Source organism: Chanodichthys erythropterus, chromosome 5 (assembly GCF_024489055.1).
Source record: "Chanodichthys erythropterus isolate Z2021 chromosome 5, ASM2448905v1, whole genome shotgun sequence".
In the NCBI taxonomy this organism is placed as follows: Eukaryota; Metazoa; Chordata; class Actinopteri; order Cypriniformes; family Xenocyprididae; genus Chanodichthys; species Chanodichthys erythropterus.
The window spans coordinates 36553188-36570523 of NC_090225.1; the positions used below are offsets into that span (position 1 = coordinate 36553188).

The following is a 17336-nucleotide window of genomic DNA, read 5'->3' on the forward strand; positions in this document are numbered from 1 at the left end:
AAAGGAAAAGCACCTCAATCATCTTATGTTCCTTTCCAGATGAAAGGTTACAAAGAGCGCACAAAGCAGATCTTGCAAGAACAAGGTGTGGAAATACTTCAATAACTACCAGCTCACATGTTCCATCACAAGCCCTTTTAGTCTCAGCGCTTTTGTGCCTTCCATATCCTGGAAAGAATATAGCTCCCATGTTACACCGTAACAAAATTCCTCAAGAGCCACAGGTCAACAAAGGTGGGTAATCAAGCAGAGGAGTCACATTTATGCCACCTGCACTTACTATATATTTTTAGATCCAGTGAATCTGAACAAACAACCAAACCAGTCATTTGCAATCTACATCAGGGAAGTCAAGATCAAACATGCCCTCTTTAACCAGATCAAACTTCTGCGGTTTCAATCAAAACTGCCACCATGTCCTTCCTCGATAGAGAGAAGAATACTACACCTGCACATTTTGTTCTAGAATGTTCTGCATTCTGTGGTTTTTTTTGTTTTTTTTGTTTTTTTTTTGGTCCCGGTATGTGTGGCAGGTCACAGAGAGGTGGAATTAGTTCACATAGGGGAAAAATGCAGTTCTGCCATGCGCTTGAAGCAGAGCTAACATGTTATTTGATACGCAGGTCTCATACAATGTAGGATTTTCCCAAAATGAGGCAAGACAAAAGGGAGAATAATCTGGAATTTTTACAGTATTGAGTTAATTTTATTGAATTATTTATTGCGGTAGAAATTATTTTCACAAGTTTTACATTATATCATCATTGCAGGGACATTATTACTACTGTAAGCTCGAATAAGTAGGCAAAACTCAAAAAATTGAAGCAACTGCTTACATCAAAATTTTTAAGTTGAGGAATAAGTTTAAGTAAGCAGAACTAGCAGATTTTTATTTTTTACTCATACATCATACAATGGTTATTAAATTGAAATATTTGATTCTAATTCATACATTTAACTTAAAATTATCATGTATCACGTAAACGCAAACATTTTTATTAATGGAAACTTAGCAATCCGCCATGGCGCGAGTGCATCTCGCTCTTAAAGGGAATGGGAGATGACACTCTGATTGGTTTATTGAACTCATTAAGAGAATAGGGACAACCCATTTCAAAAATGCGCCCCGGCGCACGGACCGTTTTTCCGTCGTTAAAATAGCAAAAGTGGACTTGGACACGCCCTGAGTGCACCTGCGCCGTGCGCTTTACACTTTGCGTTTAGATCGTTAAAATAGGGCCCAAAGTCCCTATTAAATAAATAAATAAATTATGAAGGTTGGAAATTGTAGATAAAGAAACCCATAAAAAAGTACACATTACAAATAAATTATGTGCTACATTGCCACAATGGAAACATGTTTAAACACAGTGGACAATGACCAAAAAATGGCCCCACAAGGAATTTCTCAATGTGACAACTAACCCTAATCTGCCATATACACAGTATTGAACAATTTCCCTTATAAAATATATTCCCTAGTTAGACATTGGTGTCCAGAACACCATACTATTTTGTGATCCTCATCTCCTATATGAAGTACCTGTACAATTTATGTTTCCTTTGTTTTTTCCTGTGCTGGGCTAGAGCATAGACAGAGCCAGATTACATGAGCCCTCCAATCAATCATTCTCCCAGCATGCTTTGCACTTAAAATGACCTTCATTGAGGGTGGAGCACTAGTCCAGCATTTCATGGTCTAGTCGTCATCATCAGGTAATCGACAGAACTGGCGCCTGAACCGATCTGAGGTGTATGGCTGGAAGTTCATGTATGTGTGTGTTTTCTTATAACACACAATAAGCCATTCATATTGACTGAATCGCATCCTGTCTACTTTCTTGCCAAAGAAACATCATGTCAGCGATTGTAAGCGTAAACAAGGGGTCAGACGACTGTAAGGTGGGTGAGAGACATGAATGGAAGTCATGGCAGTCGTCCAACACACAGTGTTCTTAAATAGATCCTGCTCAAGAAGTGAATGGAGAGGTTTTATTATTATTTTTATTTTTATTTTATCAGGCTATAATGTTGACAAGTTCCATGTTGTAATTTGATGGTTTCTTGTACCTTGCAATCCCAATAAAGCTCATATGACCAAATGGTTACACTTTCTTTTTGTTGAACATACCAATAACATGATGTATCTCATGAGTCTCAAGAGTAGCCAACAACAGAGATTTTTTTTTTTTTTTTTTTTTTAAATATTAAGGGGAAAAATAATAGACTTAATGTAATTAGAACCACCAGACCTCTGCTTGACCTATTCGCCTTAAGTGTCCTATTTTCATAAGAACTCCCCATTTCCCTTCAGTCTCTGAAAGTCTGGGTTCAGGAAGGCCAGTGTGGGGAGGAGGTGGATTTAATTCAATACAACATTAAACTCCAAATGAGATTCTTCCTGCCCAAGACCAGAAAGAGCTCAGGACCAGGCCGAGAATGGGTGGGTGAGGAAACTCACAGGTCGCTGGGTTCAGTGAGAGCCAGAGGGGCGACAGGAAGAAGGGGTCATGATGACTTGGGCTCCCAGCGTTATGTGACATTATTCTATTGAATAAGCTACAAAATCTGTAAAATTGAATCTGTAAAATTACAAATGAATCTGCATTACATTTTCTAGTCATACTGTCAAAAATATAATTAATTGTGCATGTTTTTTACATAAAGCTTTATTTTGTTGTGTTGGCGTCATGCACACGATTTTAAAATGAAATGACAAATGATTCCGTATTACAGATTCATTTGTCATTTTACAGATTTAACTTTTATTTTTCAAATCATACTGTCCACAAAACATAATAGGTTTACATGTTGTTTACATGCATATTTATTTTGTACAGCTGGCATCATGCATTCAATTTTACAGTGAAATGACAAATGAATCTGTAATACAGATTCATATGTCATTTTACAGATTCAACTCATCATTTTCTTGTCATACTGCCCAAAACATTGTAGATATGCATGTTGTTTATGTGCAGCTTCGTGCTGGCATCATGCATTTAATTTTACATTGAAATTCTATGATGTCAACATTACAAAATAAAGCTGCATGTAAACAACATGCAAACTTAGGATATTTTTGGACAGTAAAGACAAATTCCACTTTAAAAAGAAGCCAGCGATGGATATGATCCCAAGGAAGGCCTGGCCTTCCAGCCCCAGAAGCACTGCCCGTTGTGTGTGGTTAATGACACACAATTGAGAGGGTAAACAAACTGTCTGGGAACGAATAAATCATTGCACATAGCTCATCAAAGTAAACAACCTGAGGTAAACAAGGCAGACAAGGGCTCCTGTCTCTAGGCAAAATAGTTCCTGAAGATACAACGCACCATGCTAGAGCCAGTTCATGTGATACAGACTGCATTTGATTCACTTCAGACCTAATCTGTGCAGGATTGCGTGACAGCCCTCTGAGAAAATAAATGATCTGGATTCCGGATTAAACTTGAGCAAACACTTGGAACGGATGGCTAATTTTCTGTCCAAAAAAGATCAGGCTAAAATTTCACTAAATTTGGAATGTATTTTTTTGTGTGTTACAATGGTATTTTGGCTTAGATGTTTCAAGACATTCCATTCTTCTGGTTACTTAACAATGATGCTATGTCTATCAGTGAGACAAACAGAAGAAGTTTGCGATGTTTGAAACCAAACAATGGCTGAATGTTATTTGACCTTTGGCCTTTTACAGTCGTCAATCGCCAGTTGCAATGAATTTACCTGTAAATGACCCCATTTTGGTGCAGAAACATGAGGGCCGAGGTCACCTCAGCAGCATAGAACCGGGAACGAGCTTCATCGAATTTGCGAGAACGCTGGATCTGGAACATCAGGTCTCCGCCATTCACATATTCCATGACGAAGAACAAACGGTCCTGAAGATAACAAATAGAAGAAACAGGTTCATTAGTTAATAACTCAATAACTTTGCTAAATGTTTTATTCAAACATTCCAGTTCCTTAATGATTCCATTGAAGATTCTTGGTAAACAATGCTTTTGGTAATACATGTTATTAATTTTTAATGATAGTAATAGACTTTAGACTGATTTATATTGATTCAAAACTCATAAGATGGAGAATTGTGGGTCTTTTTGATTGAAGTATTACAAAGAAACATATCAAGAGTTTCATTCACATTTATATACATATTCAGTGAACCTCTCACAACTTTCAAGATTCTTTAACAATCTAATGTCCAAATAAAAATATTTTGGTCACACTTTAGATTTCTCACCAATTCTCAAGCCCTAACTATTAACTATGGCTTTTGACTCAATAAACTCCTAATTACTGCTTTTTAATAGTTAGTAAGGTCGTTGCAAGATAATTAACACTTTCAGATGCCCAGAAAGCTACTAAAAGCATATTTAAAACAGTTCATGTGACTACAGTCTTCAACCTTAATGTTAAGAAGCGACAAGAATATTTTTTGTGCACCAAAAAAACTAAATAAACGACTTTATTCAACAATATCAACTGCTTCATGAAGCTTTACGAATCTTTCGTTTCGAATCAGTGGTTCGGAGCATGTATCAAAAGTCATGCCCCCCAGTGATGAACCATTGAAATTTCACTTTTGACGTAACGAATCCTTGTTTACTGAAATCACGTGACTTTGGTGCTCTGAACCACTGATTCGAAACAAAAGATTCGTAAAGCTTCGAAGCTTCATGAAGCAGTATTTGAAACGGCCATCACAAGATATTGTTGAATAACATCGTTATTTAGTTTTTTGCCGCACAAATGTATTCTCGTTGCTTCATAACATTCAGGTTGAACCACTGTAGCCACATAAACTGTTTAAATATGTTTTCAGCAGCTTTCTGGGCATTTGAAAGTGTTCATTATCTTGCTGGCAATGCAGGCCTCACCGAGCCATCTGATTTTATCAAAAATATCTTAATTTGTGTTCCGAAGATGAAAGAGGGTCTTACGGGTGTAGAACGACATGAGGGTGAGTAATAAATGACATATTTTTTTATTTTTGGGTGAGCTAACCCTTTAAGGGATGTAGAATATGGTCGTGCAGAATAAGGCATTAATATGTGCTTTATAAGTACTAATAAACAGACAGTATCCTAGTAATATGCATGCTAATATGCAACTAGTTAATAGTGACAAAATGGACCCCAATCTAAAGTGTTATCAATTTGTTTTCCCCAGCCTTACATAAAGGATTCAGACATAGGGGAATGCAGTTTTGAGAAATTATGAAATCCACCAATTACCCGCAACTGGGGTTAAAAGACAAACGGGCCACAGAATATAATATAAATGTTGGGAAGTTCAGAGTCAATGAGAGGAGACACGGGCCTAGAAGCATCCATCCGTTCTCAGAAAGCATGAACCCATTGCCCTGCTCGGCTGAAAAGAATATAACTCATTATCTTCAGTGGGTCATGCACATCATTTCAAAGAATCAAGATGTATATCAACCCACACATACTGCAAGTCCAGTTATGTGACTCATGTCCTAGTCAGCAGACATACAGACTGGCTCAGAAAATTTGCTGAACTGTGAACAAACATACTTACAATCATCGTTCATTTGGCTGTATGATGGAAACCATGGAGAAATACCTGTTTAGCTGTATCTTTCTTCAAAAAAGGTAGCTTTTTTTTTTTCTTTTTTTTTTGCTGGTAAAAAAAAAGAAAAAGATTTGATGTGAAAAAAGGCCTGAAGTGTATCGTTCTTTGGGGTGTGGAAAATATTCCCTTTATTATTCAATCAACCTAATCCCATAACAGTCTCTGAATTTAGACAATAATGAACAAAGAGAAGTGTGGGTGATATTTTCAGACATTACAAGCTTCATACAACTGGTTCACTTTGGTGATATGAATGATATGCTGATATTTTTTAATTGAAATCATGATTTCATTGTAACCTTATGTAATTGTAGGCCAGTCTGCCCTGCCTGTCCCTTTGCTATGAAAGCGAATTTAAACAGGATGCTGAAATAGTTTGTTTAAAATGTGCCCAAACTTACAGCAAAGGCCCACCCAATCAACTGCCAATAAACATTTCCTGTCTCTAATTAGAAATGTACAGATACTGGCGTCCCGCGCCGTGCAAGAGAAAAGGCCTGATCGACAGATAACCACCAAGACCCAACAAGCCGGTCTAACAGAGTGTATCAGCAGGGCTTCATCTTCTTCTACATATGAATGAGTGTTAAAGTACAACTTGCATAACACAAACAAGACACACTTTAACCTTAAAGAAACATGAAAAGAGTATCGCCGAAATGAAAGGAGTAAAAACACAAAGTGTGAGTTGTCTTCTGTTAGCTTGTGTTGGCTGAAGTTGTGCCCCACTTTTTTCTTCATGGTAATTGTCGTTCCCCACAGTGAGATTACCACACTCTGCACTAGCTTAACAAATGAAAAGCTTTGTGAAGCTGATAGCAACAGGAAATAATTATAATTTCAGTACAGAGTGTATTGTGTGTGTGGCCCTGGACATTAATCAAGAATGTTTATCTTTAAGTCCAAAGCTAATAACGGACTCTGTGCTTTAACCACATACGGTGGTTTCACAAGTCTGAGACTAATAATAAAATCATTCTTATTTTGCATGCTTTAATTCAATACAAGAGGTGTGTTTGACTTTGACACGGTTTATGACATCAAAGTACCACGAGAGCGATTTGAAAGCATATAGAGCCGTCAGCTCTCTAACCGCTCTTATTTATTTATTTATTTTTAATTGTATCAAAATGCTAAATCCAAAATTATACTGAATTAATTCACTACAGACATACACACACAGGGCTGAAAATGAACACTCGCCAAGCACCAAATGCGAGTAAAGATCAGGGTTGGTGAGTATATGAAACTGTCAATTGCTAGTTGGCCGGTAACATTTTTATGAATTCTAACAATGCAATGTTGTGAGAACATGAAAGTAAACAATCAAGTAAACTGAACAATGCTCAGGACTGTTGACGGGCCAGCGCTGCATCGTCACAAAGGTTTAAGCCTCTGCAATGTAAATATTCAAGCGCAAGAATACGGAAAAGAGAACTCAATTCATCACTCACCCGCTGTGTGGAAAGTTTTGTGTGTGTAAACATCTGAAGCTCGCGCCCAGAAAGCCACTTCTCAGATAGCACGCGAATAGTGAATTGAGTTCTCTGTCACATCTTGCACTTGAACGTATAAATTCACACACACAAAAAAACTTGTTAATCGAACAACAAAGGAACATGAAAAAATCACTCTAATCTTGACTGAATAACTTTTGTAACTTTAATAAGGATTAATCTCTGTTTAATCTATACAGTAAAGACTATCTAGTGTTATTTTACATTTGATTACTTTATTCAATGTTTCTACCTGGAAACTACTGTTAGTTGTCTTTAATGTTTTAAATTTATATTAGTTAGGCTAGTAGTTTTAGCTGTGGTATTGAAATTGGACAACATGTTCTCCAACCAATACGACCATATAGGTCGTTTGTTACTTCCCTGAAATACGACTCATAGGAGCGTTTACTAAAGTGGCGCCCCTATCGACAACAGGACACTTTCATTTTAATTCATGAAATACGACCCATAGGAGCATTTGCTTTCATTTGAATGTATTGTTCCCTTTTATCTGCATCACGTTTCAGGTTTCGCGTAGCTCAGCTGGTAGAGCATTGCAATAACAATATGCAATCATGTGATCATGCGATCGTGGGTTCAATCCCAGGAAACACATGAGCTCATAAAGTGTAAATGCACTATAAATCACTACGGTTAGGTTTAGGGATGGGGTAGGTGTAGTCATTAATAAAATTTAATTTTTGTAAATGGAAATAGGAGAAATAGTGTAAAAAGTCCACACAGCATTTAAATGAACATGCATTTTGATTAGAAATCAATCAAAATGCGGTGTTACGTGGTGTTATTTCATTTCATGACGACAGACGTAACACGACACTGTCATTATTTTTACGCCCACTAGAGGGCACATGACTTCAAAACGTAAATATAGGTCATAATATGGTGCTTAAAAAACGACCTATAGGGTCGGTTTTTTTTTTGGAGGACAGTCTGAAATTGGAATAGAGAACTGTGAATTTTCAGTGGTATTTAAAATGTTGGTGCCATAACTGCATACATATGCATATATATGCTAAAACATGTGAAAGTTCATCTGAAAGTTGTGGTTGGATGTCATTTTGTGTGTAAAAGTTTGTTTCGACCAACATTTTCCTCTTTTGATTTCATTTCTAGTGAGAAATTAGTATTGTAATAATTAAATATTTGCTTAGATATCATTTTGTTGTAGATCAATAAACTGTTATGCTGCCTCAGTCTGTCCAAAATCAGTTTTGGGACATATCTTTGTGCGCAAATGTTGCCTGCAAAGTCATTGCCTGACTTTAAAGGGCAGCAAGGCAGCAAGTCAGCTAACTTTCAGAGGCAGTCTATATAGGATGCTAGACATATTCATATACTGTATGTATGTGTGTACTGCATTTATTGAGAGGACTGATCCTAATACATGCATTATATAATAATGCATGTGATAATAATAATAATAATAATAATATAATGTGAAAAGAAAACAATATAACAACATTTTAAATGGAAAGGAACCTTATTGTGTTTGTTATAAGGGCCTTTTCCAAACACTGTAATTTACTCTCTCTTTGATACTAGAGGTTCAGGTGAATGTGAATGCCAGGCGCTCTGTGCTGCATCAGGGACTGAGATGATGAAAGCTGGGGTACTGAATTTCTAAAGCAAAGGTTTCATTCAGAGCACACAGCCCTCTCTCCAGCCTTTAAATCAATAGTAATCAGTATCAGAAACCGCCACTGAAAGTGACAAAAATGTCCCAGGTATATATTGCATTTTATCTGTTTGATCTGTTTTGATTATTACAACTTAAAATAGCTGTTTTCTTCAGTATCACATGATCATTTAGAAATCATTCCAATATGCTGATTTGGTGCTCAAAAAACATTTCTTATTATTATCAATGTTGAAAACAGTTTAATATTTTTTGTGAAAACAGTATACTATAGTAATAACAGCTAATTCATAATTACAAGTAAGTAAAACTAAACCAAACCCTAATCCTAACCGTAACTCTATATAAGTGCATGCAGTTAATTAATATTACTCTGTACTTATCTAAGCAAGTACAATGTAAGTACATCACCTTAAAATAAAGTGTAACCTACATTCTTTTGTTGTAACATAAATATCATACTGTCACTTTTGTTTAATTTAATGCATCTTTACTGAATATAAGTGTTATTTTTTTTTTTTTAGATGACTGAAACCAAACTTTTGAACTGTAGTGTATCTGTTGTCTCAAATGCGAATGTTCTTTGAAAATACTCTAAAATAACTCCAAAACCTAAAATTTTGTTTATATTAAAATCTGTGACAGTACAAAGAAGAGCTACATGATCTAACATAGCAGCTGACTGATGATCTAGAATGTATTCTAGCAGTAAGTACAACTACTTTTGTATGATTGTATTTATTTCAATGTAATAATTTCACATTTATTTCTGTTAAAGGGCCCCCATTATGTTCATTTTGTTCAGGGGGTCTAATAGAATAGGTTTACATTTAAAGGCGCCCTTGATTAAAAAATTTAATTTACCTTGGCATAGTTAAATAACAAGAGTTCAGTACATGGAAAAGACATACAGTGAGTCTCAAACCCCATTGTTTCCCAGTGAGTCTCAATCCCCATTGTCGCTTAAACAAAATCTCATTTGTTTAAACGACCTCCGAAGAACAGGCAAATCTCAACATAACACCGACTGTTATGTAACAGTCGGGGTGTACGCCCCAATATTTGCATATGCCAGCCCATGATGTTCCCAACATTATAAAAGGCATTAGACAAGGGCAGCCAGTTAAAGTCTGGAGCTGCACACAGCCGAATCATCAGACTAGGTAAGCAAGAACAACAGCGAAAAATGGCAGATGGAGCAATAATAACTGACATAATCCATGATAGCATGATATTTTTACTGATATTTGTAAATTGTCTTTCTAAAAGTTTCGTTAGCATGTTGCTAATGTACTGTTAAATGTGGTTAAAGTTACCATCGTTTCTTACTGTATTCAAGGAGACAAGAGCCGTCGCTATTTTCATTTTTTAAACACTTGCAGTCTGTATAATGCATAAACACAACTTCATTTTTTATAAATCTCTCCAACAGTGTAGCAATAGCGGTTAGCCACGGAGGACAGCCTCAAATTCACTCAGAATAAAACTTTAACATCCAAATAAATACTTTACTCACATAATTCAAAGCATGCATGACGAACATCTTGTAAAGATCCATTTGAGGGTTATATTAGCTGTGTGAACTTTGTAAATGCACTGTAATATAGTCGACAGCTGGTGTGGCAGGGAGCACGCGATTTAACGGGGCCGGCTCCGAGTGTAAATCAGTGCATTGTTAATGATGCCCCAAAATAGGCAGTTAAAAAATTTATTTAAAAAAAAAAAAAAAAACATTAATTACGCAAATGTGTTACATGGTGACATAGCTACGTAATGGAAATTAATGTGTTTTTAAGCCTTGTTAATTTAAATATTCAAGCACAAGAAGACGCAAAAAAGAACTCAACTCAAATTGAGCTCTCTTTCATGTATTCTTGCACTTGAACGGACATATTCACACAAAATGTATTAATTTTACTCGGAAAGTATCCTAGTAAACATTGTCTGTTATTTGAACATAAACAGATGAGAAATAAAATGTGTTTGTAACAGTATATTGGATCCGTGCAGCTCTTAAAGTGACAGCAGCCTAATACACATGCAGCAGTTGTTTTTTTTTTATGTTAATCAAACAACAAAGAAAGAAAAAACTCATTGCTCTTGACTGAATAACTTTTGTAACTTTAATAAGGATTAATCTATATTTCATTTATACAGTGAAGAATATGCAGTGCTATTTTACATTTGATTATTCATTTTCTCTACCTGAAAACTACTGTTAGACTTGCCTGAAAAACATGAAAAGCAGTGTTTATTTTATTTGTATATTTGTTCTTATTTTATTATTTACAGTTTACTTGTTTTAACAATATTTGAAACTTATATGAGTTAGTAGTTTTTGGCGACTCAACCTTATTTATAAAAGTTATGGGTCAAAAACAATGATGATAATAACTAGGCCTGTTTTATTTATTTATATTTTTGTGGTGGGTCCAGTGGAAATTTTGGCTGGACAAGTAAAAATTTGAACCAGAAAAAATCCTTAGTATTGAGTATTGAGTCCTGAGAGGGTGACATGTTGTATTAGTGAGTATTATATATATATATATATATATATATATATATATATATATATATATATATATATATATATATATATATATATATATATATATATATATCATGTATCTTACTAGTGAACATGAGAAAGTGAAAAATGCTTAAAAAAAGCAAACAAAAATCGCAATATCCAATCAAAACACATGTAGAATCGCAATTCTTAAAAGTCACAATACATATCGTATCGGCACCCAAATATCAGGAGGTGTCCTAACAGAAATCATTCTAGACCATGTCAAACAAACTCTATACAACAGACCCAGTGAGCTTGTGTGAAGTAGTAATTCAACACACATTGCTGCCAGTGAATCTTAACACACATTCCCCTGGCCAAGAAGCTGTCACACTTCATTTGATGATGCTTGTCATTACAGTAGGAATTTCTCTCCCAGAACAACACACATATAAGCCTCTTTACACAGCTTATATGCAGAAACCATGTTGCTCTCTCTCTCTCTCTCTCTGTCCATCATAATGTTCTTAATGGGCCCATTCGGATGCTTTTTCAGATTTAAGCATGTCACTATGTTTCATATAAAACTCCTTGTTTGAAAACACATTTTTGTGAGGAATGTTTATACAGAGAAAAGCTTATTAAGCTCAGTGTAGCAGAGGGTGCTGAAAAAACTCAGACACTGGGTAAACAGGGCTTGGCGTGTAAGTCAGTGCAAAACTGGTATTCTGTTTTCCTTTCATGGATGCAACATGATACTACACAAATATGATAACAATGATATATTTATACTATTAGTGTACTCAGTGGCATAACTTTGTTTTAAAAAGTGGATGGGACAAGAATGTGTGTGATGGGGGGGGGGGGGGTATTGTAAATGTATCATTACAATAATAAATGCACAAAATTTATTGACATAGACCTCATGTTTAATATGATAGTTTCGTCCTTACATCTACTATAATACAATATATTGTTAGTCTCGAGAGTTAACATTAGTCAATAAATGGGTCCATGTTCTATTGTCATCATATGGACTCCATTTCCTACAATTCCCCATCTAGGAACCAATCACACCTGTTTCCCATCAGTGACACTTTATAAGCTGCACTCAGACACACACACATGGCTGAGTATTGTTTAGCCATTGGTTTGCATTCCGTTTGTTTCTTGTCCTGCCTTGTCTTGCCTAGCCTGTGTTTTGACCCTAGACTGATTTGTTGTTTTTGATCGTTTGCTGCTTGCCTTGACCTTTGCCAGTGTTTTTGGATTACTCTTTTGCTTTGCCTTCCTGTTACTGTTTGCTGGTGATCAACCTACTGCCTGTTTGACTATGCTCTTCTTATGAATAAAGCCTGCACATGGATCTCCAACTCCATTGTCCCGCTCCTTACAAACCAAGATCCAGCGGCTTTTATGAGCATTTCCAGTTATGAGCAATCCATTGAGGAATACGTTCACCAATTCTGTGAGTTATCGTTTCAAGTTCCATTTGACGATGTGGCTTTCCGTTTTGGCCTTGATGAGCCCATAAAATTCTGGTTTCCTGAAGGGAAGTTCAACTGCAGGCTAAGAGACTTCATGGATTATGCCTTAATTTTGTGTGGTTCGTCGTTCACTGTGGGGGAAGAAGAGAACTTTAAGAGTTCCCTCACCAGAGCCTGTTCATTTGATGGCTGCATTGGAGACCGTTCCTGTATTTGCAGCCATTTCAGAGCCTCATCATGTCTCAGCAGAGTCTTGTCACATCTCAGCAGAGCTTCCAGAGCCCTCAGCCGAGATGGCTGCCACGCCAGAGCCTTCAGCAGAGATGGCTGCCAGACCAGAGCCCTCAGCCGAGATGGCTGCCACGCCAGAGCCCTCAGCCGAGATGGCTGCCATGCCTGAGCCTTCAGCAGAGATGGCTGCCAGACCAGAGCCCTCAGCCGAGATGGCTGCCACGCCAGAGCCCTCAGCCGAGATGGCTGCCATGCCTGAGCCCTCAGAGATGGCCGCGTTGGCCATTATGGCCACTGCCATTTGGTGTGTACACTGCTCACACATCAACTCCAGTCCCAGAGCCTGCTTCAGTCCATGAATTGATGCCTGAGCCTGCTCCAGTCCACAAGTCCACTCCAGAGCCCACTCCAGTCCATGAATCCGCTTCAGAGCCCGCTCAAGTCCATAAATCTGCTCCCTTGCTTCAATCTATGAGTCCATTCCTGAGTCCACCTCTGTCCATGAGTCCAGTCCAGTCGTCTGCCCTGCTTCAGTTTCCAGGCCGTCTTCCTATCCAAGGACCTGGCCCTCCATCCCGCCCCCTGTTCTGCCTCTACTCCACATCCCTCCTAGGCTGTTTAGGAGTGTCTGGAAGCCACTCCTTTGAGGGGGGGCTCTGTTACATGTGCCCTGGGTCCGTGTTCTATTGTCATCATATGGACTCCATTTCCCACAATTCCCCATCTAGGAACTAATCACATACTCACACCTGAGTATTGTTTAGCCATTGGTTTGCATTCCGTTTCTTTCTTTTCCTGCCTTTCTTACCTAGCCTGTGTTTTGACACTGGACTGTTTCCTTGTTTTTGATCGTTTGTTGCCTGGCTTGACCATTGCTTGTGTTTTTGGATTATTCTTTTGCCTTGCCTTCCTGTTACTGTTTGCTGGTGATCAACCTACTCCCTGTTTGACTACGCTCTTCTTATGAATAAAGCCTGCACATGGATCTCCAACACCATTGTCCCGCTCCCTACATTACATCAAGAGCAGTGTATTTTGTTTTGCAATTTCACTGGAATGAATAGAGAGTCTCCGGCCACAACAGTGTTAGCGCTCATCCGTGTGAAGACTGCGCAGTGTACACGAGTGCCAAGAGAACACTGTTACGCCACTGATAACAGTGGCAACGAGCACTCAACATGATTTCAAAAACCACACATCCCAGCGACAGATCTAATCAACTAAAGATGTTTCTTTTGGATTAGTATACATCCGTGCCATGAGATGTTTCAAAAAGTGGTGGGGACAATATCGACCCTGGCAAAAAGTGGTGGGGACATGACCCACCCATCCCACCCACAAATTACGCCTATGAGTGTACTGTAAATGTTGCTAAACATGAGCTGGGCATGTTTTTTGTTTTGTTTTGTTTTTTGTTTTAAATGATAAGAACAAACAGAATTCACTGAAACTTCAGACGTTACACTGCAGGATGTAAATATTAAATATTTTAGTAGTTACACATAGACATTACCAAATTAAATCCACAGTATTGGAGGTAAAATGCTCCCTGTTCTTAACATGCGTGCTTGGGGAAATGTCTTTTTCCTGTTGTGGTGCCCTCCTTTGTATGCAACAGGATCATTGTTCCTCCACTGGCTGATGGGCTCCATGAGCAGCATTTACAATTTAATGAACATTTAATTCTATAAATGTCTTTAAATTGATTTTATTCTATAGATGTCTTTAAAGTGTATTTAAAGCATCATATTTTAAAACGTTTTTGACTCAAAGGCCCCCATACTCCAACACAATATTCAAAGGTAAGATGTTTCCTCCAGTATTTCTGTTTTAATTATGACAAAGCACGCATTTTAATTAACAAAAATTGGAAGTGTTGATACTCTATATTGTCCACAATTCATTGTGTTATTCCAGAGATTTCAAACCTGTTTGTTTGTTTTCTTAAATAGTTATCAAGTTGGAGTGAGTCATTGTAATTGATTGTATGTTTTGTAGTATTTCAATTAAGTTGGATTATTTGATAATTATAATAATATAATTAATAATAATTATAATTTATTTAATAATTATAATAATAATTTTATGTTATCCTATAGTCCCCTGGTTAAGAACCAGTTAAAGTTTATGGTTGTGATATATTTCCTGTATACTGTATTCTCTTGGTTGTGATTTTATATATATATATATATATATATATATATATATATATATATATATATATATATATATATATATATATATATATATATATATATATATATATATATATATATATATATATATTCCTCAATATATCTATGTATGTATGTATATATGTATGTATAGTGTGCAAAAGTCGTTGCATGTTGTTTTAGCAATGGTATAATGACCATATATAATTATTTCTCAGCCTCTTTATCAGAATATAACCATAAAATACAAGAAATTTGTATGCAGTATTAAAAAAACTGACTAAATAAATAAATAAATAAATAAAAAATAAAGCAGCTTCTATAGACTAAAGTGGCAAACCTAAATGGGGTAAAAAAATAAATAAAAAATAACTGGAAGGCCAAGAAAACTTTCAAAATATGATGAGAAGTTTCTCAGAGTTTCCGGAAGAAGTCCAGGAGGTCACACTAAATACTGATTTTTGCTTAAAGAAGCCATTCTGTACTGTAAAGTACTGTATATATTCAGTAATACTTATCAACTGCAACTGCAAGATCAATGTAAATAATCTGCCGTCACATACAACCACATTCACTGCAAACTACCTCTCTTCTTTCTTCACTCTGTAAAGACCCTAATGACAATGTAACAAAGACGGATCTTTGTCAACATAAGTCATCTTCTAGGAATTCAGTTAAATAAAAAAGAAAATCTTTGTTTTTTGATTGTGAAAACAAGCTGTCGCATACTAAATTCTATTCCTCAGGAAAAGACAGATAAAACAAACAAATGTACAAAATCCATAAATCACTCATGAGTATTTTGTTAAGGGTGCAGAAAAGCAAACACATGCTGGATTCGATACGTTAACAGAGTTACTTCTCAATTGTAAATGGTGAATTAAGGACTTTAAATCAAAACATGCATCCGTTATATGTGCGGACTTTCTGTATTCTGTCTTCTTCAGTTGAAGTGGAGACAGGTACGGCTGCCTACACAGATGTCACAAAGTGAGCAGCCACAATCTGACTGCGATTAATGGAGCAACAACAGAACATAAATGTGAGGGAGCCTAGCCAAGACATCTGGGAGCACTCCAACCTGCTGTCCAAGAGAACAGAGGAATGAGCCAAAGAGAGGAAGAAATGTCATTCCATGACCTTGGTTAAGAAGTTAAGTATGGGAGTATAAACTAACCAAATTGAAAATGATCATAAAAACTTTGAGAACATCCTCCAAAAACAAACGGGAAAAAATAACTGAATTATAAACAATCAGAGAATTCTTTTTTTCTCTCGCTCTCTCTCACTGCCTGAAGTTTTTCAGCTCCATAAGTTTCCATATGCGCTTTGGCTGGTTGTATAATGTTATTTACATTGCTTAGCTGTAATTAGGTGGATAAGAGCTGTACTGTGATCCTGAGGCTGATTGCTGTCTGAAAATCATGATAAAACTCTGGTTCATTAGAGTGAACATTTTAGGAACAACCTTTGTGCTCATGTCATGTCTTTACTTTACAAATAAGGCATTCCTCTGAAACATCTATATTAACATTTATTCACTTTGGCTGCTAGTTTTGTCAAAAAAAAAAAAAAAAAAAAAAAAGTGGCTTGCATTAATAGTATGCATTTTTAGTATGTGTGTTCTCTGGGAATTAAAGCCATGACCTTTAATGTTTCATAAACATTCATACATGTTTTGAAGGGGGAAAGCCACATACTTCTATGTTTTTTTCCCACATACTTCTATAGACTGGGTTCATATAGTTGGAACAGTAATGTTGGTTGGTAGTTTTTGTATCTCTGGAACACTTAAAAGGAGCTTTATTAGTTACTGTAAATAACTTTCTTAATTTCTAACTTTAATTGAGTTATTTGATTTGATTTAATTACAATTTGTGTCCTTTTATCTCTTTGGAATTCATTTCAATTCACTATTACATAAAACATTTATGGTAACACTTTATTTTAGTGCCGTAGTTACACATTACTTCATGTATTTACTATAGTAATAACAGTAAATTATGCATAATTACAAGTAACCCTAAACCAAACACTAACCCTAACTGTAACTCTATAGTAAGTGCATGCAGTTAATTAGTAGCACTCAGTACTTATTCAAGTAATTACAATGTAACTACAGCACTGTAAAATAAAGTGTAACCACATTTATTCTTTCCTTTCCTTTATGCTTTCTTA

General features: G+C 36.3%; 1 protein-coding gene across 1 annotated transcript in view; it reads right to left on the reverse strand.

Moving 5' to 3' along the window:
- The window catches only part of prkceb (protein kinase C, epsilon b), a 140805-nt gene that overhangs the window by 28459 nt on the left and 95010 nt on the right, over positions 1-17336 (reverse strand). Inside the window, exon 11 of the mRNA XM_067386994.1 lies at positions 3727-3881. Coding sequence (XP_067243095.1) covers positions 3727-3881 — 155 coding nt within the window. The remainder of the gene's footprint in view (positions 1-3726; positions 3882-17336) is intronic.